The following is a 27,178-nucleotide window of genomic DNA, read 5'->3' on the forward strand; positions in this document are numbered from 1 at the left end:
TGTCTTGTGAAAATCTGTCTGACAGATTGCACCTCATAGTGACAGATTATTGTCCAAGTCATGTATTTGTACATTGATTAGTAAAGTTAATATACAATACTTTATCAAATTTTACTCCACCGAATAGACGTAGATGTAGAATGCTATGTGTTTTCTGAAAGAAAAAAAGGGAGAAAAAGGTTTAAAGTTTAAACACATTTAATGGACTTTAAGCTGCAGCTTTTGCTTCTCATCTGATTGACAATGTTTGGAAAATGTAGCATTAACATGAGATGTCTGATATTGGAATATAGTGGCTGAAATAAGGCTCATCCTATAGGGCTGCTTCTAGAAGTTTCTCATACTGTAGCTGAACAAACAGTTCATATTCATTGTACCTCCAGTACTAACAATAGGCCAGCTTGGCAGCACACGAGAAGCGTTTTTTCCCACTCTGACCTGGTCATTAAAGTGATTAAAGGACATTTTTTTGACTTTTGGACTAGAAATAGGTGATAATTCAGCGGGGAGCACCGTGGTGCTGTGGTTCTCTCAGAGTACTCCGGCTTCAAAATGTCCTAAGACATGCAGGCTAGGTTAATTGGTGTCTCTAAATTGCCCGTGAGTGTGAGTGGTTGTCTGTGTCTGTGTCACCCTTGTGATTGATATGTGACCACTCCAGGGTGCACCCCGCCTCTCACCCACTGTCAGCTGGGATTGACCCCCCGCGACCTTTAAGAATAAGTGGTTTAAACAATGGATGGATAGATGAATATATGGCAAAGAAAAGATTATATAAACCTTATTTCAATTAAAATTCAATAATTACAACAATAATCCTTCATGTGCTTCATGGCTCTGGTGAGTAGCTACTGAAAATGACCTAATTTTAACCTATTTTCAGCCTCCATGTACCCAGCAGCCACTAATCACAGTACAATTTTACTAGAAATGTACTTGTGAATAATTCAAAATGTGGTGTTAAATTAGGATTAAATGTAGTCTAAATTATGTGGGGTTTTTTGTGTCGTTGCTTGTCAATTTTAGTGCTGAATCAACTGATGATCAATCAACACTGTATTTCAGGTTAGATTTGGTACAGTGTAGGAACAGTATGACTTTGTCCCTTTTGTTTCTTGCACTTTACACACGTGTTCACACTAGATCCTGGGAACAAGATAAGTTTTACCAGGCAGTTGTAAAGACAGAATGAATTGTGGAATAATGAGGTATTGATGGCGGAGGGGTGTAGCGTGGTTATTTGTTGTGGAGGTTGGTAATTGGTCAGCTAGCTCCCAGTAAATTACCCCTGTGGCTCCTCAATCCTCTGGGACCGACACAGACAAACACATTGTGGTGCTGAGGAGAGATGGTTTGGTCGCTTTTATTGACAGCGGTTTATTGATTTAGGTGAAGCAGTCTGCTCTGTGTTTGTGTGTGTGTGTGTGAGAGAGAGAGAGATCTTTTTCTTGCACACTAATGTGTGTTTGTGTGTCAGCAGTGTGGCGCTTGACATTTGGAGTGATAATTAAGATTTAAAGGTATGCCTCCCACAGGTATAGGCTATAGGCTATTGATTTGGCTGGCAACAAGACAAATCTTTGCTCACATGAGTCAAAAGACACTTATGCTGTAATGATACACAACAACAGTTGCTTCCCCAATGGACTAGTGAAGTGTGTGATTGTGCAGTGATGAAAAGGAAAAAAATTCCAGTGAGGGATCTAATAGTGTAAAATAAGTGTGGAATTTACTACCAACATGTGAGTACCCCTGTCCTCATGGTGTAGTGTGCTTTTAGTCTAGGGCTGGTTTTAATGAAGTGGACTCAGTCCAACTAAGGGAAATCTTAATGATACAGCATACAGTGACATTTCAGACAATAGGGTGCTTTCAACTGTGTGGCAAGAGTTTGGGGAATATCCTTTCCTGTTTCATGTGCACAAAACAATCTTGCATATACAAAGGTCTGACCTCAACCTCATCCTAAACCTTTGATATGAATTGGAGGGATGTGAGTGGAGGCTGTTACAGCAACATATTAATGTCTATGGTTTTGGAATAAGATGTTCTGCAGTCTTGTAATTTTACAGTGACTACTACTACTATGCTATCTATCACTGAAGATCCTCAGTTGGTCTCCCTGAGGTTTCTCTCTTTTTTTGTCAAAGGGGATTGTGTGTGATTGTAACACATGTGGTTAAGTATTTTACCTGACACTTTTACAAAAAGGCTAGGTGGGCACATCCTGAGCTAAAACCTAATTTCCAGCTCTGTTTCCAGCTCACGTAACAAGATGTAATGTGCTGCATTAACGGCCAGATAACTTTCCACCTTCATAGTAAACTTTAGTGCACCTGTTCACACATAATTAAAGTTGTAGACCAGTTTTATGGGAGTGAATGTAGTTTAAGTGACGTTCAGTATATGGGACAGTTAAATGGACTGAGTAGTAAAATGACACAGACAAACACTAGTGTAAGGCTACAGGTAAGTAATCTACTGGTATTTACAAGTAACTACTGTAAATTACTAACGTGTTAGATCCTTCCTGTAGATTGGGCTCTATTTGGTCCAAACAATGTACATTTAAAATTGTTCATCATTGTTTTCATGTTGATTTGCACATGCACTTATGAACGTGTATGGTTGTATGATGCCATATTAAGTCAGCGGCTGACGTGAACGTCACGGCGGCGCTTTACGACAATTTAACAAATCCGTTGACGGCAGTGTCATGGCGACGCACGGCACAAGTTTTGAGAGCGCAAGCAGCATCGAAGAAAGAAAGGAGAGTAAACGACAGGCACGACAAGAGGCGCTAGAAAAGGTACAGCCTGTAAGCTTTGTAGCGACCAACCCTGTAAGCAAGCGAGGCTTATTTAATTTGTCGCAGTTCTGGCTTAAATCATAACCTGTTCCGGCCAAACGACAGCTAACAAGCTAACTAGGCTAACAGCTAGCGGGAGGTACAGATGAGTTTAGCGGCTTCATAATATCCTTTTCTCTCTCTCTCTCTCTCTCTCTCTCTCTCTCTCTCTCTCTCTCTCTCTCTCTCTCTCTCTCTCTGTCCGCCTCTTCTTCTCTTTTGCTAACAGTATCCACGTGTCTTCACATTTACGTGATAAATCCTGTGTCTGGACGGGCGGATACTGTTAAACTGCTGGCAGGAAATTACAGTACAAACACTGCTGGGGCAGATAGGAGCGCTTTTTATGTCATGAAGATTAGCGCAGCCTCGCCGTTGTAATCACATATACACACACAGGTATTTTAATCGTGCGTTATCTTTTAGCTGTGCAGCTGTGTTTGCGCTGTTGACAGACAGAGTACCGAGCAGGTGAAGCAGACAAATGATGCTTCCTGTAGATGAGCGCTGCATGTTGTAAACACATTATCTGCCCGCTTCACCTGTGCAAAGAGTGTAACTGGGTCTGATTTATTCTGCTTTTGAAGTTTGACCAGGAATTGGCTCATTATGATTTAAGACCTCATCAGTGTCGCTGCCATTGCATCCAGAAGATAAAACTGTGTGGCTCAGATGCTCACAAAATTAGAAAATCAACTCTTTTCAGCAGTGTCGTGGCAATGTGAAGACTGTCGTTAATGAGAAAGATGTCTCTGGATTTAACAGGATATTATAATAGCGTTTCTTTTTCAACCCACATAATTAGTTCGGCTCTGCACTTAAATGGATTGGCATTAGACAAACGTCTATTTTATTTCTTTACCTTTTGAATATCCCCTTGTTTTCTCCCTCTCACGGTGTTGTTCAGGCCAAGCGGCAGCATGAGAAGGAGGAGAGGAAGAAGGAGCTGAAGAGGCAGAGAGGGGAGGACACCTGGATGCTCCCTGAGATCAACCAGAGGCTGCAGGACATAGAGGAAGTAAGATACAAAGTTTTTTTTCACGTGAAATTAAACATAAGAAAAGCCAGCAAGGAGCGTGTTTGGCATTGTTACAACCTAAATCGTAAACGGAAGAGAAGCCACGTAAAAACCAGATGCTCTTGGTCTTTAATAGCAAAAGAAATTGGATGTTTGTTCAAAACTAAGAGAATGAGGCAAACAAGAAAAAGTGAAGATAAAGCCTCACTATTATCGATTACTTAGCCAAACACAACCAAAACAACACCCCTGCACCTAATGTAATAAAACAAGGAAATACTGAGTGTGTACAATCAGTACAGCACAGCAATAATGAAGCCTGGTCCAGACCCAGGTAGTTTCTCCAGTGCCGTGTTTACCAGAAAACACCAATACTAGTTTCAAACAACAAGCAACGTGACCACTAATAACGAGAGGCACACAGAGGCTCAGCCGCGCCAACTGTCGAGCTGGCTCAAGATTTAAATCTTCCTCTTCTTGATTGCTTCCTCGTAATTGGTGCTGCGGACTGGGGGCCCCTCTAATCACAACTCGCCAATCCCAGCAGACTTTGGGCAAGAGGTGGGGTACAACCTGGATTGGTCACCAACCAAATCACCAGGCCGACTCATAGAGACAGACAACCGCTCACACCTATAGGCAATTTAGACTCACCAATTATCCTAACCTGCATGTCTTTGGACTGCGGGAGGAAGCCGGAGAACCCGTTCAGACTCGACCCTGGAGCCTTCTTGCTGTGAGGCAACAGTGTTAACCACCACACCACCATGCTGCCCCCAGCAATACATGTATACAGTAAAAAACAAAACCACCCTGAAAAGATGTAAGACACACACGGGAAGATGTTGGCTGAGGCCGTAATAGACATCGTATAACATCTTACACAACACTAATTAATAACTTTATTGCTGTAGATTGTGACACTAACTTCACGCCAAGTCACAACTCAACTGTAGCCGAAGTACAGTGGTGACTTTGTTGCCGGCCTGCAACATCATTCAGTAGATCCCCACCTTTATTGTTTGGACATCGTTGTTCATTTTGTTGAAAACTCGCCAGATAGTTTTTCCTGGCTGCCTTGTGTGACTGATTCTATAATGTATATCTGAATAACAAATAATGAAGGAAAAACATAATTCATGGAATCTGAACGCCCTGCAGGAGGGCTCTGTCAAGAGCAAGAGAAAGAAAGAGAAGACATCTAAAAAGAAAAAGGAGAAGAAGAAGAAGGCCAAGAAGGAGAAGAGGACAGCAGAAGCAGGAGATGGCTCCAGTGACAGCTCAGCGGTATGTTATTAAGTCGCTTTCCATTGCTGCCCTTTTTTAAACGAGGTCTCAAGTTAACACCTGAATAGTGCCAGTAGATCCTGGTGCACTGGTTAATATAGGGAAAAGACTTAACTTAAGTGACTTAAATTCTTCTGAGTAAAATTGTTGGAGGGTGAAAATTTTGTCTACCAGTTCCACTTAGCTCTAAAGTTCAATTTAGAACTCCTGCCAAGTCTCTGATAACACAAAAGTTTTGTTATTCTGCTTCTTCCATCAGTTACTTATACTCCATCCTTTTGCTTTGATATTTTAATCTCTCATACTGTCCCTCTTCATCATTTTCTGCCTCCTGTCTCTCTCTCTTTGCCAGGACTCAGGCCCGGAGTGGGTTGAGGCTCAGCCTCAAACACAACCTGCTAAAGCCTGGCAGGTTTCTGATAAGCCCACAGAGAGCAACCTCAACCCAGCACAGAATGTCCAGGTAATATTCTTACATGATCCCACAGATACTGAATAATGATTGATTTAAAATTGATGAAAAATTTACATTTAAAGATCCCATATCATGTAAAATGCACCTTTTAATGTCTTCAACATAAATATGTGCCTCTAGTGTGCCTACAGACTGGCAAACTATGAGGAAAGACAAAAACACACTGTTTGGATTTGGCTCCCCTTATGATGTCACAAGGGGATTTGTTGATCATGTGAACCCGTTCAGCAGGCCAACTGTCTCCGACCACACACAACCTGCTGAACCCACCTTGTTGTTTTTTCCTCACTAACACAGCTCACAGTAACATGAAGATTACTAGACGAGAGCGAAGCACACAGATTCTTCTGTGCACAAAAAACTGTAGCTTTGCCAAGGAATTTTCATAAACAAATAACTTCAAGACAATAATAGATTCCCAATTGAGATTAATAAATACCCTAAACAGAGCCTAAGTATCTGGAGCTACTACTGTGTTTGGAGGTATGAAGACATTTTGTGCATTCTTTATTTCTTCTGCTTTAGAACCAAACCTACTCATCTATATCACCATCCTCCATTACTGAGAGGTTGAGAAAACATTTTAAAATGTAAATGGATATGTGCTTATGTTTCCTTTTTGTTTATGAGAGCATAGTGGTTATGTGCTAAGTTGTCTGTTGTCATTTATCTTCTCTCAATAGATACAACTTTCCTTTTCTTTGTTTAACCCCCTCTCACTGTCTTTCTCTGTCCCCTAGAGAGACGAATGGATGACCTTTGACTTTTTGGCAATGAAAACCACGTCCACAACAGAGAGGAGGGCAGAGAAAGAACGACTGAAAGAGGAGGAGAGGGAAAAGGCTCAGGCCATCGAACAGGTGTGTGTTCTTTTTCTCTCCCAATTTGTGATGACCAATTCCCCTCTACAGCTCAGAGGCTCTTGAGGTCTTCCTCGCCAGTCAGTAGGGAATTCTTTTCTCAGGTGGGAGGTCACTGACTTCTCAAAAACCTGTCTGCCTGGACGCACTCTGCGGATCAATTTCTCCCTGACCACAGTAATAGTCGGAGGTTCCATAACCAGAAACATCCGCCTTTTCAACGCAGCAACTCACTGCTTGCAGTCCCTGTCATCGCAGCTGCTGCTCTCACTATGTCTTCTACAGTCCCTGACAAAAGTCTAGTCGCTTACCGAAGTTGTTGGAACAACAAATAATAACTTGACTTGTAGTCGATCAATTGGAATCTGAAATGGTTTATATGAAAGGCACAGGCCTCTGGATTATGTGTATTGTATCAAAATAAGGTTTTGTATCATTCATTGAGTTTTATCATTTAATTAGAACAGAAAGGTCAGATATGGCTTGGACAAAAGTCTTGTCGCATACAAAAAAAAATGTACGGTAGAAATTAATACACAAACATGCTACAATAACATCACAGCATAAAGCTATGGTCCCTTGGGAAAAAGAATTAATATCGTGTATGACTCCCATGAGCTTGGAGGACTGCATCCATACGCCTCGGCAATGACTCAGATAATTTATTGATGAAGTCATCTGGAATGGCAAAGAAAGCAGTCTTGCAGGACTCCCAGAGTTCATCAAGATTCTTTGGTTTCATCTTCCAAGCCTCCTCCTTCATCTTACCCCAGACATGCTCAGTAATGTTCATGTCTGGTGACTGGGCTGGCCAATCCTGGAGCAACTTGACCTTCTTCGCTTTCAGGAACTTTGATGTGGAGGCTGAAGTATGAGGAGGAGCGCCATCCTGCTGAAGAATTTGCCCTCTCTTGTGGTTTCGAATGTAGTGGGCAGCAAGAATTTGTTGATATTTCAGGCTGTTGATGTTGCCATCCACTCTGCAGATCTCTCGCACACCCCCATACTGGATGTGACCCCAAACCATGATTTTTCCTCCACCAAACTTGACTGTTTTCTGGGTGAATCTTGGGTCCATGCGGGTTCCAACGGGTCTTCTGCAGTATTTGCTGCGTTTGGGATGCAGTTCAATGGATGATTCATCAGAAAAATCTACCTTCTGCCACTTTTCCTCTGTCCATCCTTTCACCAAGCTGTGGGCCTTTGCAAATGCAACACGATTTTTTAGTCGCCTTCTGTTTAATGCTGGCTTCTGAGCACTAATTTGGCCATGGAGACCACTGCGTGAGAGAATTCGACAAACTGTTCTTCGAGATACAGGGGTTTCTGGTGACCACTTCTCATGCAGCTCTGCTGCAGTTGAAAAAGGGCTGGCCCTGGACTGTCGAAGCAACAAACAGTCCTCTCAAACAGTTGTCTTACGGGGTCTGCCTGACCTGGGCTTGTCATGAACTTCAGCAGTTTTTTCAAATTGTTTTCTTATCCTCTCCACTTGACGTTTGGATACACTGAAGATGTCTGCCACCTCAGCAGCAGACTTGGTCTTCAGGTTCTTGATGATCAGCACTTTGATCTGTGGTTGAATCTTTGGCATGTTGTGAGAGGTCAGGTTGCACTTCAGATGAAGGTCTGGTGTGCTGGGGTTCTTTTTATACTCACCTGGGAATGTGTTAATTACAGTATTTGTCACAGGTGAAGCTCTAATCTGTGATTGCTTGAATCATTTAAAGGCGCGACAAGACTTTTGTCCAAGCCAAATCTGACCTTTCTGTTCTAATTAAATGATAAAACTCAATGAATGATACAAAACCTTATTTTAGTATAATACACATAATCCAGAGGCCTGTGCCTTTCATATAAGCCATTTCAGATTCCAATTGATCAACTACAAGTCAAGTTATTATATGTTGTTCCAACAACTTCGGTAAGCGACAAGACTTTTGTCAGGGACTGTATAAATTGGGTGACGGGTTCATCAGCAGTCAGAGCAAAAAAGGATTTAAACAATTTTAACAACCTTTTTAAAGGTTTTAAACAGCTGTGGAAAGTCAGTCTTTCATCAGCCTCAACACATTTAATTTATTATTTATTATTTATTTTGGCGACAAGATCAACAGAATCAGATCCAACATTGTGCCCTATCCCTCCTTCTGCAATCCATCTAGTACTGTTTTAGATTTACTAATCTAACCCAATTCCATGCACAACCTCATAGAGACAATTTCTCATCTGTGCCTGTGCTCTTGTCAACTGATATTTTAGCCTCCAAAGTCTTTAGAGAGGTCCTACCTGTTATTGGCCCTGCTGTACTCTTTTTATTATAAACCTGTCCCTCCCCTCTGATCATGTCTCTGATCAGTTTAAGAGAGCAAGTGTCCAGCCCTTTTAATAAATAAATAAATAAAATAAAAAGTAAAAACCCAGTCTTTTAGCTCAACAAATTGACTAATTGCCTGTAGGTGTAAATGTAAGTATGAATGGCCGTCTGTGTCTATGTGTTTGCCCTGTGATTGACTGGCCACCAGTTGGGATTGGCTCTAGCCCGTAAGGATAAGTGGTATAGACGATGCATGGATGTTGTGATGTAAAACAATTTGCAGCCAGTGTTAAAAAGGTGCTGTATAGATTGCGTTTTACACTGTGTGTCTTGTTCTACTGTCGGCTCGGGGGTTGTTTAGACAGCCATGTGGTGTCTTCAATCAGCAGATTCACATGCGACCGTTATTTCAATCCTAATGCAAAATGACCTGCATGTCTGTAAGGGAGAGATAAAGTGTGATCACGTCTGTGTCCGCATGGATAGCATACTTTGTGAATAACCTGTGACAATCAGTCTGCGTGGTGATTTTTAGCATTTGTGCCCCTGTTGTGTTATTGCCGGTATACAGAAATGATTAGATTGTTCATGTGTGCTTGTTGTTTCCCTCAGGCTGGTTTGCACAAATTGGAGCTGAACCCGTACTGGAAAGATGGAGGAACTGGTCTGCCCCCCGAGGAGAAAGCTGGTACTGCAGCAACAAAAGGTATTCACAGATCAGCTGACTCTGAATATTTATTTCCAAGAGCCAAATAGCAGAACATTTTCCAGCTATGTAAAATATTCTAGAAACATCTTTTTTCATCTTTCTTTTTCAGTACCTCAGAACAGTTTCACTCAAGATTTTAGTTATTGATGTTATCTTTCGCCAACATTCAAGCACAGACATGTATTAGAGAAGATGCAGAGCTATCGGTTTTTCCGATAACACTTTCCTCAGTAGACCACAACTGTATTGTACATTGCTGTATTGTACATTTTATCACCTAACCATTGCCTCAACACGCTGTTCCACTCTAGTGAAGGGAAAAATTAAAATGAAGAATAGTGTGTAATTCAGATGCATCCTACTTTCCACAATCACACACACACACCGCTCATACACGCCCATGTTTACTTACAGTACTTTACACTCTGCCTTGTTTTCTCCTCATCACTCATTTTCTCTGGGATATGATGAGACATACAGCTAATTGGAAGCAAAGGGGGGATGAATTACAGAGTTTGTTGGTATGTTGAAAATGCAGGAAAACAGAGAAATGAACAAATCGGAGAGGACTTGAACACAAGTATGCGTGCAGAAAAGCCATCATGGAGGTATGACAGGAGAATGAAAGGACAGATAGAGCAAGGAGGAGCTTTTTTGAGTCAGGGATTTAGGGAGAGTGAAAAAGAGAGAGAGGGACAGACAGATGGATGGACAGTCGAGGAGTAAGCTGTGTTAAGCTGACAAGCAAATGCAGGTACGTGTGTCTCTTATCTCTACACAGTAAGTACAGTTCCCTCTAGGGTTGGCATGGCCTCTCTGATGTAAGCTTTATTTTAATAGTGAGGCAAAATAAGCTGATGCAAACATCTCATACACACACACACACACACACACACACACACACACACACACACACACACACACACACACACACACACACACACACACACACTCATTTTCATCCTTTCCCCTTCAATCTCTGCCAGGTGGGGATGTTATTTACCTCATCTTGTGCCACTATTATGGGGTTGCAGGAGGGACAAACTGGTGTGTATTCGTTGGTATTTGTGCATTTTTAACACACTTTGTTTTGCTAAAAACCAGTCAAGGAAACACATGGTGGAAGATGATCAGGTGACACGCGATCAGCCCTGGGATAATTTGGCAAAGATGATATGCAGCTTGAAGTTGTACAAGCAAAGCAATTCACAAGCCAGCTCTATGTTTGATGACAGTAGAGTAGATTGATTTGTCGATTTAAGAACAGACTCAGTTTATCCAGTGTAATTCAGAAATCAGAAATATGAGGCCGCACTAACAAAGACTTCAAGAGCATCTTATTTTGCCTTTTAATTCTTCTAGCTGTCAAATTTGTCACTCATCAGCCATACTCACTATTCCCACGTCTTCACAGTGAACACCATGCAGCTTGTCTTTGAACATTTTTGGTCGTTTTTTCTTCAACTTTTTTTGTCCCCCTATAATTTAAAGTAGAAGCAACAGATGACTCTCTGTCAACATGTTCTCACACTGAATCGGATACTCGTAGTACATTTGTCGTGTTTTATCTCTGGGAAGTTTTATGAACTGCTGTTTTTAAAGACACATTTTTGTCTAATCATCCCTCACCCTGCTCACTGCTCACCCTGCTTAAAATTTCAGATGACCTTTGTTTTTGAATGTGTTCATTTGTCATGGTTGTTTCTCCTCCTTTCCTGCAGTCTCAGTGGTAAATGATGGAGGTCTGAGCTGGCTGAAGAAGAATTATCAGAGGATGAAGGAGCAGGCAGAGAGGGAGCAGCGCAGCCTCAACGATGTGGTGGCTGAGAGATATGGAGTGAGAACCGATGGCACACTGGCAGCACTCACACATTCACATGCACAATTTAGCAGACACGTACGGTTTCCCCTAAAAAGCCACTGAGCAGATGAGGACGTTGCAAAATTTAGACATAAAGATATTGATTTATACTTACTTTGGCTTACAAGTCACAGCAAATACACTCTGAAGTCAAGGATATATTCCCTCCCTACTGTGGGTGGAAATTGTGTCTAGATACCTTGTTTTATTATTAATCTTTCTCTTTGCTGTTTGGCATCACACACACGCACATGCACACACACACGCACACACACTCACAGTGCAAAGTGTCCTTTGCTAAATTGATTTCTGCAGTTTCAGCATTTGTGCCTGTGGTTGACAGCATAGAAACTGTCACTGCCAGAACATTGTGTGTATATCTGTGTGTGTGCTTTCTTTTTCCTTAGTGAGAGCTCAGCCAGTCACAGCAGTGTGCTTTGTTTGTGTTACTTATATTGCCCCTATAACTTACAGTCTAAACTTTGTGGTGGGGGTGTTTGTATGCTTTATTGCAAATCCTGGACAGCCGCTGGTTTTATGTATGTTGATGCCATAATGTCAATATTGGCAGCTGAGTAGATTCTGACAATTTTGAGATTTGAAATTTACGGACATATCTTAACAGATTTGAGTAAACAATCAATCTGAACAATTGTGAAGCTCTGGCTTAGTTGTCAAGTGTTTTGTATGTGTCTTCTTCTTTTGTAGTCAATGGAAGAATTTCAGCAAAGACTTGCTGATGCTGAGAAAGCTGTGTATGGACAGAGGAGAAGAGGAGAAGAAGGAGACAGGACGTCGAGAGGCGGGTGGAGGAAAGGAGAGAATGAGGACAGAGAGAGATGGAGGAGAAAAGAGGGAGATGGGGATGAGAGGGATCGATGGAGAAGGAATGAAAGGGAAAGAGATTCGCCGCCTTCGGACAGAGAGAGATACCGTGCTGGAAGAGGAGAGGACAAGGAGAGGGGAGGTTATCGAGGCAGGGAGGAAGAGAGAGGCCGAGGCGGAGACAGGTTTAGAGAGAAGGACAGAGACAGAGAGAGGGAAAGGGATAGAGGAAGAGATAATGACAGAGATGGGGACAAAGAGAGAGAGAGAGATGGGGATAGAGAAAGAAATAGAGAAAGAGATGGGCCCAGTTTTTCATCATCATCATCATCATCATCATCTGGGCAAAATCCGAGTCAACGTTCTCTCTCTCTTGGGTCACTAAAAAGCCGCTTCCTCAAACCCTCAGATGATGATGACAGTAGTGAAGGTGGGTTGATGTCAAGGCTTTGGATGTCCAGTTTCTATCACAACTGAGCAAACAATTTCTGTCTAATGTACCAAGATTCTTGGGAACCTTAACATTCTTTGTAACTTCTTTTTTTTTTTTTTTTTTTTGCAGCTCCAACACGTCCTCCTCCAGCACAACCGTCCACAGGATTCCTGAAGCCCAGCTCTGATGATGAAGACTCTGGCCCACATAATAAAATCAGCATTCCAGCCTGGAAGAAGAGCAGCAATCCTGCCCGTGAATCTGAAATCTTGGAAAAAGAGAAAGAGAGGGATCCTGGGAAAGCTGTAACCGCTCCTCAAGACGAGCCGCGTGGTGATAAAGCCACAGCGACAACATTAAGGTTTAAAGCTTTTTATTTTGTTTCCTTTGAGAAATGGTTTACTAACTGATGTCAAACTTGTATAGTTGTATGTGTACCTGGGTGGGCATTGTGAATGAATCAGTTCCATTGTTGCCTGTTTTCCATTCCTATTTTTGCCACTCACAAAAAAACCATGACAGCAACGACAAAGTCTTATGAGAAATGTTTGATTTTCCATGTTCCTTCAGTGCATTATCAAGTATTGACCATCTCTGTGCCTGCTTGAAAGTACAAATGGGGCATATTTAATCATGTGATTTGAACATCTCGTGTAGCTTTTAGGTTACAACTTTATAATGGGGCCTCAAACACATCAAAAACTACATGCATTAATGTGACAGCATGCATTAAATCATCAGTCTGCGTTAGGTCATGTTAATCTCTTCACATTACAACCTTACAAGAGACTTTCTCACAGTAATCCCTGCTATTAAAGCAAGCTGTGTCTCCACATATGTACCAGATTAGTTTAAAGGGACCTACAAGAACTGTTGAAGTCCTTATCTGCTCTTGAACATATTCCCAGAAACAAACTCCCAAGGTAACTCTGAGCCTCATAAATTATCTGTACTATTTCTGTCTCGATAGCCGTCTATCTGTCTTTGGTACTATATTTAGTAACAGACATCTAGACACACATAAGCTCTTAACCTAGTCCTTTTTTCTTTTGTTCTACTGCTTTATCCAAAGTTGTAAATAATCCTTGCAGGGTAATTGTGTCTGTCAAAGAGCTTTCAGCCATTATAAAGTGTAAGTTATCATAATTTCATATTAATTTTGTCCATTTTTGTGTCATTTAATGGAACACTAAGCTGCAAGAACACCTTATATATTTTCTTACTTTAAAGGCAATCCAGCATACAGTCACAATTGTAGGCCAGATGCCGTAGTACCATTGCTTTTGTATAAAGCCTTCTTAGTTGTTCTGTGTGTTGCCCCATTAAGCTAAGTTGTTTGGGTAAACCAGCACCCAGAACCCCTGCAGCATGAAATGAGTCTGCAGTGTGGCAGCAGAGTGAAATGAGCCAATGAGAAGTGTAATAGCCTAGAACAACGCTTCCCAGGCTGCAGCTCACATCCTCCCTGGCAGGCTGTAATGATCGCTGGGGGGGGCACAAAGAGTCAAATGAATCAGAACAGATAAACAGTGTTAGAGCTCGGAAGAAAACAACTAAATGGTTAAATGAAAACTTCACAAATAAGTTTCCCATTAGAGGGTTTAAGGCTATTATTGGGTGGAATAATTAAGTCATTAAATCGCGTTGTTCAGAGGGTGAGTTATGGGGAAAATCGGGAGGAAAACAAGTGCTGAATAAGAGGACACTGATTGTGTTTGTGTATCACTTGTAGTATAATGTGGTTGTGAAGCTTTGTTTGTACTTTTCTAACCCATAAACTCTCCTTTTCATGTTCACCTAGGAGTGAGAGTGAAAGTGAGGAAGAGGAGGAGGTCCAACTGCTGTCAGAGGAGGAGATGAACAAACTGGGGGCCAAACTGGTGAAGGCAGAGATCATTGGCAACATGGTGAGTAGGTTCTCATTATGTTACTATTGGGCACATAATGATCACTTCCAATGGAGATTGCTGTATTGGGCTGAATATATGACTACCTGTTTGATAGGTAATTGAACATGGCTCCACTGTAGAGCACGAAAGTGATGTGATACAGAGAGCTTACAGCTATAGCAAATGTTTTAAACTCATATCACTAATTGGGCTTTTACATGCTAAGTGTAGTTAAATTAAGCAGATGTTGGTATCATAATCGCTTTACAGATATACAATTAAACGAAATACAAACACCACAACACACATAAACATATACACCATACACCAATAGGAATTTAGAGATAGCATCAGGTAAAAATGAGGACAGCTCTGGTTTGCTTTTAGTCAGCACTTGACCTTTTGTTGTAAAAGATTTTATATCTGAAATGAATTTGACTTCAGTTGGTAACGTGTCCCAGAGTTGAAAGCCCTTTATGGAGAAATCATAATTAGATCCATTGTACAACTGCCATTTGCCATAGTCCTACTTACTGCTTTTTTCTAACTTATTAGCCTATTTCTGAGTTTCCCTGACATACAAAGTCTTTCCTCAGGTAAAATGGAAACAGTAATTACAAAAGCCCATAAATCCCACATCTCTATATCTTGTCCATCAGCCATATTCTCTCACTCTCTCCTGTCAGACTCTGTCAAGCGGTCAGAATAATTTTCAGTTTGGCTTTTTGAGCTTCTTATTGTGAGGTGCTCCAGGCTGGTTTTCACTTATCCACATTGCACAAGGTGTCTGGGAGGGAGGGAGAGATGAAATGTTTCATACATGTATATAAAGAAATGCTATATGCTTTTTGTCAACACATTGGCTTTGCCTCTTTTTCTTTGCGTAGATGTAAAGAACATCAGGGGATCCATTAATTTATAGCGTTCATTGATCTGTGCACTTAGCTCCCCCTCTGTCTGTTTTTACGCATCAATGCTAAGAGTGCTATTGGCATCTCTTATAGAAAGTGTTAAAGAGCTGTCTGTTACAAAACACACTCAAACTGCAAACACACACACTCACACCCATAATGCTAAGTGTTATCAACCGACATCCAGGATCTCCCTACACGACAAAGCAATCAAACTGATATTCCCAAACCACATTGTGTGTATTTCTGTTTGTGTGTGTGTGTTGAGTGCAGTCATGCACTTGCCTTTTATTCCCTCTGCATAAAGGTATCTGTCAGCCTGGCTTAAGAGGTTCTGTATGTGGATGTGTGCTGTGTTTCAGCCTCAAAGCCCCTTTTATCTAAAGATTGTCAAAAACACAGGTGGAGAAAATATTCTGAACTTTAAGTAAGAAAATAGTCAACTGCATATTAACATGCAACCTATAAAACAGGCCAACACACAACCCATGTGATATTTAACTGCTCTTAATATCAGCTTTCCAATGTATCTGTCAGTCTTCTACATTTTGAAACAGAAAAATGATGATCATTCTTATATAATTACATTGTGTGTCCCCAGAAAACACGTACACAGCAACACTTACTGACCTCTACTTATTGGCTGTTTTATAAGTAAATCTGAGTCTGTAGACTTTCATAAAGCATTTGTGTGTGTGTGTGTGTGTGTGTTTCAGGCCATGGTTGAGAAGCTGAAAGCACAGCTGGACGCAGCACAGAAAGCCAAAGAGAGCCACGCTGCCCAGAAGAAGCTACAAGAAACGGCTAAATCAATGCAGGTCTGTGTACACTGTACGTCTTAAGTCTTAGACACACACTCATTGTCACGGTCATTGCCTAAGTAATGTAACCAGTGTCCATGAGGCCATGCAAACTTTCCAAAAAAAGGAAACCACGATCGGACAGATTAAAAAAAGATGAGCGAAAAGAGTGGCCTTTTTTGCTTGGAAATAATTTTCATATCCATTTACTCTCAAATCACGCACAGATGTAAACACAAGAAATAGATAGATTCAGAAACTCTTACACAGTCCTTAACCTGACACACACACACACACACACCTTCTCTGCTAGCTTCTTCTCTTTCCTCTCCCATAGTCTGAATGCTAATCCAAACACTCGAGGCTATAACTTTTCTGCACTTCATACACACACACACAGCAGGTTACGGCAGCATCCATCTCTCTCACTGTGCAGGTAAGAAAAGTTCCTCACACACACTCGTCTTGAAACTAAGTTCTCTGCTGTTACGTCTGACGGCTTCTAAAAGGAATTTGTTTGTTTGAAGTCTCCTTCCTGTTCTGCTTTTACGTCTAGCTGTATGGAAACGGCTCCTGTTTGCCGTTTTAGCGGACCCTAATGGGAAACAAATGTCTTTTAGTGTGCTGACGACACTCTTCTACCAGGGGTCATTCAGAGTGTGCCCCCGTGCTTATGTGTGTGGGAGAATGAAAAAGAGACAGACTGAGAGGGAGACGGAGAGATTATATGTGCTATCCTGTCAGCGTTTGTTAATTGCCTTTACTACAGACAGCGAGTGCCCTGACACTTCCACGCTGCTTTATCTCCCCTCGTTCGTGGTGCTATTGCTGTTTCTGGCTTCACACAAACACACATGCGTATGCAGAAATAAATGGGGGGCCAAGTTCAGACGTGAGCAGATTCAGGAGAACTTTATGAACACAGTGAAAGCAGGCTGCATTTATTTACATACATAACCTGTATATTATAATTTGCAAGTTAGGCCAGATTCATCCCTGCTAAAGCTGTCTGGTCCAAATGAAAGCAAAAAAAAAATAAATCCTCTGTAAGGTTTCAGGGAAAATGTCATAATTCTTAGGTTTTAGTGCACTTATCAGCTGAGAGGTACTTCAGCCCTCTTAAAGATGGAGTGCTGTTGATTTGCACTCATTCGGTCTCTCCAATCTGTTTTGTTATGGAAGACTTTTGGCTTGTCTTCACTAGTCCGTGTTTTGACTCTTGTTGCCTGTCTGGCTCATATTTAGTGTTTTCACTGTGTGTGGAGCCTTGAAAGGCCTAACTGTGTAGACTGCAGCAGAGGAAATATTCTCTTCTCTCATTTTATTTCTGACAATCCATAGTAATTTTCTTGTGAATGTCTCCCACCCTCTCCTCTACTCCCACCTTGTTCCTGTTTCTCGGCCGCCCATCTCTGTCAGGTCGAACAGTCTTTTATAGTCTGTCAGCCTTTTTTCAGCTCCTTTTATAACAAGCAAAACGTTTTGATCTTTGAAAAATGGGGACCTGCATTGAGCGCTAAATTGGCACTGATGCATTCATTCTACTACTGAAAATCTTGAACAGAGGGTAAGTCCTCTGTTTTCCCTCAAAACTAGCTAACTAACATGTATTCAAAGTTTCTTCTTTTGGTCTGACAGCCCTTCTTTTCTCCTCCTGCTCCCTGACACGCCTCTGCTGCTATGAATCCAAAACATTGCCACCCTCCTTTCCTTTAGAGATAAGAGATCCATGTGCCTCCAGTATGACCCTGAGGAGCTGAATTCTTTCAAACACAGTCACACTTCTGTTTTGCATGTTAATTGCAATCAAAACTTTCATTTTAGATGAAAGGTCCCATATTCTGCTCATTTTGAAGTTCATACTTGTATTTGGAGGTCCTACTAGAGCAGGTTTACATGGTTCAGTGTTAAAAAAGAAAACAAAAAAAAACCTAATTTCTCATATTTCTTCATGCTCTGTTTTAGAGGAACAGAACAATCTGCTACTTTGCTCTCACCTTCAACATCTTTGTGTTACTGGGAGTTGGCGTTGGTGATGAAAAACATGGACAGTGTGGTTGGTTCAGGAGGTTTTCAGTCAGCCTGCTGAAGGGTCGGAGGAGGTCACATGATCAACAGATCACTTTATGACATCTATGAGCAGGAGAAACACAGACAGGATGGTCTTTTCCCAGAGTTTGAGGGTCTCCAGATACACTGGGAACACGCATTTATGTTGAAAAGGCATTACAAAGTGCACTTTGCATAATATGGGTCCTTTAAACTTGTAACAAGGGCTACAACTAACGATTACTTTCATTTTTCGGGTAATCTGTTGATTATTGTCTCGATTAGTCGATTATTTGTTTTGTCTATAAAATGTCAAAAAATGGTGAAAAATGTCAATCTGACTTTGCTCGGGTTGTGGACAAAAAAAGCAATTTGAGGGCAAATCTTGGGCAAACACTGTTTACTGCCATAAAGGCCTAAAGAAACCAGAAAATATTAACAAGAAACTGGAATCAGAATTCTTGACTTTTTTTCTTAAAAAAGGTACTCCCACCAAATAACTGATTATCAAAATAAATATAATTGTAGCATATGTGGCCTGGCACTGGTTGCAGACAGTGGACTATTTCAGTGATTTGTTGGATGTTTTACATCATCAAATATTATTATTGACCTATTATCCTTCGTCTTCACTTGAGTATCTGTTAAATACCAAACGGGGAACACAGGACATTTCTCTACATAAACAAACAAAAGTGAAAATGACCTGGCCGTGTTTTGTTTTTTTTAGGTCACAGGTCACTCCAGTGAAGACCAGGAAGTCGTGCTGTTCAGAACAGACCAAGCAGGTCGGGCCTGGCCAGTCAATGCCCCCTCTGGACCTCAGGAGCCCCATGGAGGACGACGGAAGAAGAAACCGGTAAAGAGAGAGAGAGGGAGGGAGGATGGGTGGTTGGAATGTACAAAAACAAATGACAGGACAGCAGGGAGGGAGGTCCTCAGCCATGGAGTGAAACATGAAAATGTGATGCTGCACACATGGTAAAGATAAATCTTTAAGTGCAACAGACTGCTGCACCCTTTAGTACAAAGACTCCTGCAGACTGTTAAAACTAGTGGACGGAGGCATTAAGAAAAAGGGGAGCAGATGAGAGTTTTGTGTGCTGTATTTGCTCCTCGGTGCTTGGTGTTTATCAGAGTGTGTAATGAGAACAGCAACTCCACCTGACTCTGACTTGAAACGTGTGTAATGTAACAAAGCCTTCTAGTCCAGCCTCTATTTATGGTTATCGGGAATTCATGAAGTGGCCCATCTCCTTTACTGTCTGTCTCGCTCTCTTTCCCTCATTATCAGTCTCTTGCTCTCTGACTCAGGCCTGTCTGTGGTCCGTCAGAGTTCATCTTTCCATCCCTCGAGACTCTCATCATCTTCTACCTCTCTCTTCTCTCTGCGTGGCGCTCAGTTTCCAATTTTCTTGTCTCGTTGCCTCTGTTTTTACCATTCCTCTCTTTCCTTGTCCCTCCAGATTGAGACTCATGTTGATGGCCAACGCATGCGCTACTTCCAGGATGATGACAATGTGGGTCTGAAGGAGATGGTGAGGAGGGAGAAGATGAGCTCTGCACAGGATCAGAATGCCCTCTACTCTCGCATGGCTGCCAAGGTAAGGAAACATTCCCACAACCATGCAACTGCTGGGCAGTGCTGAACTCAACTTGAAAACAAGGACAACAAGAAAGGAAAGTGATAGTTAATTATTACTAGAATGAGCAGTGAGACCAAGAATTTAAGATATTTAAGTTGCCCTGTGGAAACGAACACAAGTCATCTTTATGTTAATTGTGTGAATCTTTTAGGTCTGATAAACATTTCCCTCCTCCTTGGTTTATTGCATCACAACATGGAGACAGACCTATAAAAGGCTCCGTAGTGCTAACAGAGGTCACAAACTTTGACTTAACTGACCATAGTTAGATCCACTGAAATAACAATCTGGTATCTTAGGGCTTAAATCAGTTATTCTTTAGTCTGGCAACTCTAAGGCAATCTGGCAACCTAAGAGCTTGTGTTATCACAGGTGTTATTATCTGTGCTATCACATAGATCGCAACTTTAAACTGTAATTATGGAGTCCATGGCTGTGTGAATATGACACAAAATGATCAAATTATCAAAGTTATATTGCATTCATTTGCAAAATTTACTAGATTTTTTTGTTTGTTATTTAAGCCTCAAAACACACCTGGGGTTGCTTTATAGCACACTGCTGAACCATTGGTCAGAACCTGCTGTGTGTCCATATTTTCATAGAGCTATGGCTGCCGTTGTCCCCGTTCTTCTCTGCTACTGGTCCACTTTCTTTTCTGTTGTGTTAGTGAGTTAGTCAGAGAATTGCGTGAAGTCGACACAGTGGCAGCTTCTTAAGGTTATGACTTAAGTTAAGACTTTCCAAATGTTATGTGACTGACTGGATCAAACCCTGATGGTGAAACAAGTCAGCTCGTCTAAAAAAAAATGTATCTGCTGATGTCTCTTACGCAATGTGAGTCTATGAAAAAGACTTTCGGCCTCAGTGACGTGGTTGACGACACTGTTGCAATTACACAGTTTGGCCACTTTGTAAAATCGGCCCCAAAGCCCGGGCACTTCCTGGGGGCTCGCTACAGGTGGCTCTGATGGGTGGTTCCTTTTTGGATTCGGCTCCCAGAACACCTGGATTTGTTTTGATCTGGTGATAGTGAATAACTTATCAAACTTATCATATAAGCCAAGAGCCATTGGAAATATAGACATAGCAGGCGTCTTGTTTGTAGCTGACAGACATCACCAGCAACAGATTAGATCAGCTGTAATGAAAACAACGTGGGAAACGTTGCTCCACCACTGCATACTGAAGGTTGCTAATTTGTCTAATTTGGTAAATGGATGATCCACTGCAGGTAAAGTTACAATTCACCTAGATTAATTGTGTCATTCTTCTCTTAAGAAGAGGGAAAGGATAGACGTTTAGGGTTTGTTCTGTCAGAGTGGTATGCATTTGGTTCTGTGTTGTTATCCACTGCTCTCCACTACCACTCTTATATCTACTTATCTCTCTCTCTCCTCCTCTGTGGGCTTGAAATAGACGTAAGGCAGCAGATGGATACTGGCAGGTTGTGGTGCGTGTTGTCAGTCTATCAGCAGTTTTATAGACTGCAACTTTACATGAGCCAAGACGCATTTTTCTTGTTCCTTCTTCTCTGTACTTTTCTACTGCGTGTTTACTTCTTCTCTCTGTAGGTAGAAATATGACAACAAGTAGTGTGAAAATACTGCTGACAGGTGGACAGATGTGTGCGTGTGTGTGAGAAGGAAGCAATAATAAACAAAGGGATGGTGGAGTTGCCATGGCAATAATAAAAAAAGACAAATGCTTTAGCTCCGTCCATATTTTACCTTTCTCCGACTTTCTCGGCCATCACTTGCGCACACACACACACACACACACACAATCACTCGCCCTCACTCATATATTCATTACACATTCATGCGTATAAGAATACACACACATTCTGCACCTACAAAGAGTGACACTAAAAATACATCTACAGTTACCATGGCAGGGCTTCTATAAATACCACTTTTATCCATTGGTCAGAGGCGTTAAGTTAGCAGACTAGCATTGTCTGGATGTAATATTGTGTATTTTTTTTAAATAAAACTGAGCAATGTGGCAGACACATGTCAATTTCATTCAGTCTCCTGCTACAGTCTAATTTGAATTGATCTACTCTAATTTGAATTGCATCAAGAATTTGTAAGATAAGAAAAGTAAGATTTGCATAAAGACACAATCACCAACAGGCTGACAGTATGGGTAGTGATTTATTATTACCATATTATTCCTAGTAAGTGTGTGTGTGTGTGTAAGAAAACAAAACTGTCTGCTCTTAGATAAATGTGGCGTGTACTGCTGTACACTTAGGTGCAGTCCTTTGCACACAACCACTCCTACACACACACACACACACACACTCCCTCCCACACTGCCACTAAACTAATCCAATTTTCACTCTCTCACACACTCACTCCTACACAGCGAGTCATGCACACACACTTCAGCCATGCTTGCCTCTCGCTCTCTCACATGCACACAGATTCCAACCTGTTGCCCGGTCGCCATGGTGACAAGACTCGGACGTAGAAATACCAGAGTCGATACTCGGCATCCTGCCTCACACTGTTAACACACAGAGACCAAATCACATACAGTACAGTGCAGTTCAGACACACACACACACACACACACACACACTATTGGGGATGAAAAGGGTCACTGAGGATGCACATACATACGCTTATGTGATTATTGATTAACAGTCCCTCAGGTGTTTGACAAGTCGCGTGTGTGTGTCTACGTTTGTGTGCATCCTGCGACTACTTGTGTGTCTGACTGTTTAACAAGTGATGACGGTTATCTCAGAGGCAGGAGAAAACCAGCTGTTTGTCCAAATGTGGACTTCATTAATAGCCTAACATGACTGATTAATGTGGTTTTATCTGTTTTTGTCATTCATGAATATGCAATTTCTACTTGTCATATGTGATATTATTAGATTTTTAAACTTTTACTTTCAAAACAGATTATTACAAAAATGTATCGGAAGTTGAAGGAGCTAGCGGCTGCTGCATCTGCACGCACCGCCGTTGTCATGGCAATGCAACAGAGAACCTGACTAACAATAAAAAAGGAAAAAAAACAAGTTGGACGACTTTGTTTGAAGGAATTATGTCCTTATGCATCATGATGGAAAAATATGACCAACATTTGTGATTCTGAAGCTTAAGACAATATACTTGAGGTCGGATTTTAACCGCTGACGCTATGTTTCATAGACCTGCGCAGGAGTGTGTGTTGTGTGTCAAACATAGGCACACACACGTGTCTACATGGCTGTGTTATACAAATGACACACAGACACATACACATAAGTTGGAATTTAGTAAATAATCACATGGGCGTATGTATGTGCATCTTGTCCAACATGACCCTTTTTACCCTCCATATTTCAACACACACACACAGTATGATGTGGAAACGGCACAGGTGGTAATACTGCCAGCACCAACATACACAAATGAGTGAAGCCAGTTTTCCAGGAAAGTCATTATCTCTACAGTAGTTTTTATAGGATTTCCATGACTTTCTCTCCTGTTTTAAGAGGTGTCCACGTAGAATCAATTTGTGTTTTTAAGCCTGGAATGAAAAGTGAAAGCTACATGTGGTAGCTTTTTAGTAGCACACTAACACTGCTCACCATTTCTGTCCTCTTCCCTGCATGTCCGCCTCGTCTCCCGCTCCTCCTCTCCATCTCCTCTGTTGTCCCCATCGGCTCTATCACCGCCACTTCTTCTCCACTCGACTCTCCAGATGATGGGGAAGACAGACGGCGACAACTACACGCTGGATGACATGTTTGTGTCGAGTGCAGCCCAGCGGGAGGGAGAGGGGAGGGATGAGGAGAGGATGAGGAACAGAGCCATGGGGGAGAGTAGGAGACTGGCTGCCTCCATGGAGAAGTGCCATCACTGCTTCAGCAGCCAACAGCTCCAGAAGCACCTCATTGTGGCAATAGGGAGCAAGGTAAGGGATCGTCATCTGCTTTGAGACGAGGCAAGGGATTATTAGTCGCTCAATTGATTTGTCAGTCAACAACTTTGCTAATTGATTAATTGTTCAAAGCCATTTATTGAGCAAAAATGCAAATTCAGTGGTTCATGCCACTCAAATATGATTTACAGACATTCTCCTGAAATAGGGACTGTTTATTTTCATTATCAATCAAACTGTTGCTTATTTTCTCAATCAATTAATTGTGTGATATAAAATATCCAACAATGTTGAACAATGTTAATTTAATTTTCTGTCGCCAAATAGATTAATTGCAGCCCTGAATTTGAAAAACTCCACGTTTTTGATTGTTGGTCAGAAAGAACAAGATAAAATCTACAGATTAATCGATGCATTTTTAAATTTGTGTTTGCAATCTGGTGTCCAGGCGTACCTGAGCCTGCCTGCGGGAGTGTCGATGACAGAGGGCCACTGTCTCATCTGTCCTCTCCAACATCACTGCTGTGCCACCGGATTGGATGAGGATGTCTGGTCAGAAATGCAGGTTAGCCAATCAATGACTTCAATGACTGGAGGATTTAACCAGAACCTGATTTCATTTTCACTGTTTACTTCAAACAAGCGTTATTAAAGCTTAATCGACTTCACCTCTGTGCTGCTTTGCTGTCCTCAGCTGTTCCGGCGTACTTTGGTGCGCATGTTTGAGGCCCAGGATCTGGACTGTGTGTTTATGGAAACACACATGAACCCACGCAGAAGACAACACATGGTCCTAGAGTGTATCCCACTACCCAGAGAACTGGGCGATATGGCGCCCATATACTTTAAGGTCTGCACGTGTTGACTCTCATCATTCTGATTTAATTTACTTTGTCACATTTGCACAGGTTTAACAGGATTAATGTATAAAAAAAATAAAGTGTAAATATCCTCACACATGTGGTAATACGACATTTTCTGTGTGCCTTCAGAAAGCTATCATGGAGTGTGATGAGGAATGGGCCATGAACAAGAAGATTGTCGACCTCTCCTCGAAAGACATCCGCCGAGCTGTATGCTCTCTTTTGTCTCCTCTATGTCTTTGGTTTTCCTGACTCCCATCTTCTGTTTTGCCTCACTTGTTTCCTTCCTACCCTCCTTTCTGTTCTTTTACCCTCTCATCCTTGTTAATTGTCATTAATCATTTCTTCAATGTGTTTTAGATTCCTAAAGGACTGCCCTACTTTGCTGTAGACTTTGGCCTCCAGGGAGGGTTCGCTCATGTCATTGAAAACGAACAGAAGTTCCCCCCTTACTTCGGCAAGGTCAGTGTGTGCATCAAGGCTGTTGTACTTGTTCTCCATCATTATGTGTTCCTCTTTTTTTAGCTTGCAGAAGTCACTGTCATTTTTGGTTCCAGGAATTTCATAAAAACACTGCTGTGCATGTGTGAGTGTGGGTCACAGCTACAGCTACTTGACCAAATTTGAGCTTTGCATAAGTTTATAATAGATTGGTGAATCACTTTAGTGCAGACACATCATAGTTCAACAAAGACTAAAGGACGTGTTTATTCATATGTGACAAACGCAGTCGTGTGTTTTCGCTTCTTAACTTCCTCTCACTGCATGTAATTATTTAGCTTCTCATGAACTTTGTAAGGTATTTTGAGTCATGTTTTATCCTGCCATAAACAATTTAATTCCTATTTATTTTACAGCAGTGTTTCATTATGATCAACCCGTCTCTCCCTCACAGGAAGTGGTTGGTGGGATGATGGATTTGGAGCCACGGCGATGGAGAAAGTTGATAAGAGAGAACTTTGACGATCAGAGGAAAAAAGTCCTTCAGTTTGCACAGTGGTGGAAACCGTACGACTGTACCAAGACTGAGGGCTAGCTCAGACCACACACAGACCACACACAGACCACACACACACACACACACACACACACACACACACACACACACACACACACACACACACACACACACACACACACACAGTTCCCAGTGCAGGAATTTTTACTTGCATAAAATAAAATTACTTCAATTCATGTATTTGTCGGTGTTTTTATGTTACATGTCAAATTGTTTCACTAACTAAATGTCATTCCCCAATCATGCATTGATACAGGTATTAAAATAAAAACCTTGTTTCAAACAAATATGTCGTGACAAATTCTCTCACTTTATGCTGCATGTCCGGCTAGGTGGATGGATAGTGGAGTATCTATGAGGCAGTTTCTTACGACCAAGACATGAATTGGAGCTGTCTCTGTGTCATGCCCCCTATTTTTCCAGTGCTACCCTTCCCTGCTTTCCAGCCCTGGGTTTCAATCTCTCACTCTGTGGCCTCATGATCCCTTGCAGCTGTCACTTAATTCTGAGAGGTTTCAGTCACATCACAGCCACTTGTGTAAGTATATACACGAGCACATCCAAGCAATCAGACGCCTTGCCCTGACATGCAACCTCATAATTTTTTTTTTTCCGGCTACGCCATGGGCTCTTTGATTAGCTCATCACTTCAGAGACCCACCTCATTTCCAGGTGTCATCTCAGACACCATGTGGTGCATGGGAGCAGGTGGTTTGTGTTGAATGTCTATGAATCATAAAAGATGAAGATTTTGTGTATGTGTTCACAGGAATAAGCTTCCAAATCAGAATCGCTCTTCCGTGTACTCCAGCCTGATGATAAACTGAGACAGTGCTCTCCTTAATGAATCAGTCCCAGGGAGTAGAAACCTGAGGGAGACACTATCTGAGATAGTCGCAGGAACAGATCCCACAGCTAGTAGTCAGTAAGTCGTTAATATATGCAGGATAATCTCTATCTATAATCATTCATGAGGTTTCTAATTGGATGTGTATGAGAAAGTATGTCTAACTTTTATAGAAATCACACAGCAGTGGAATATTGACTCTTGTGGTCTCCTGAGCCCTTTTAACACTCTTTCATTTATGATATAATTGGTAACATACTCCTCAGCTTGCACTTATTTAAAATCACACTGAAAAATAGTATTTGCTAAATTTAAACTTTTTTGAGAGGGAGCAGGTACGTGATGAGAGCGGGGAGATGGTCTTTTACATGCAGGATCCAGGCTCCAGTTCCTGTCAGCAAGGACACGGGGAGAAAACTAATTTCCCTGAGGAGGAAGCCGTGTATTATTATTATATATCACTATTATACCTGACCTTGTTAAGACCTGTTTCATTGTAAAGATCAGCAGCAAGCCATTGCGACCATAGTGTCTGGGCAGTCAATAGACCGTGGGTTATTTATCATTGATAATGTGGATCAGGGGGTCAGCATCATTCAGTAGTGTGTTGCAAGCCATCATTTAATCAATTTAGCGA

The 27,178-nt window shown here is 41.6% G+C and overlaps 1 protein-coding gene across 1 annotated transcript; it reads left to right on the forward strand.

Annotated features, from left to right (window-relative positions):
- Positions 1-2,712: 2,712 nt before the first annotated feature.
- On the forward strand, positions 2,713-25,870 carry cwf19l2 (CWF19 like cell cycle control factor 2). The gene is made up of 19 exons (XM_070828993.1): positions 2,713-2,809; positions 3,756-3,866; positions 5,028-5,153; positions 5,506-5,616; positions 6,369-6,488; positions 9,418-9,511; positions 11,236-11,351; positions 12,084-12,630; positions 12,763-12,994; positions 14,435-14,540; positions 16,150-16,251; positions 19,013-19,141; positions 19,749-19,886; positions 23,634-23,846; positions 24,262-24,378; positions 24,508-24,663; positions 24,806-24,886; positions 25,037-25,138; positions 25,572-25,870. The coding sequence occupies exons 1-19, from the start codon at positions 2,717-2,719 to the stop codon at positions 25,710-25,712; spliced, it is 2,835 nt and encodes a 944-aa protein (XP_070685094.1). The 5' UTR covers positions 2,713-2,716; the 3' UTR covers positions 25,713-25,870.
- Positions 25,871-27,178: the final 1,308 nt, after the last annotated feature.

The sequence above is a fragment of the Pempheris klunzingeri genome, chromosome 4 (assembly GCF_042242105.1).
Source record: "Pempheris klunzingeri isolate RE-2024b chromosome 4, fPemKlu1.hap1, whole genome shotgun sequence".
Taxonomy (NCBI): domain Eukaryota; kingdom Metazoa; phylum Chordata; class Actinopteri; order Acropomatiformes; family Pempheridae; genus Pempheris; species Pempheris klunzingeri.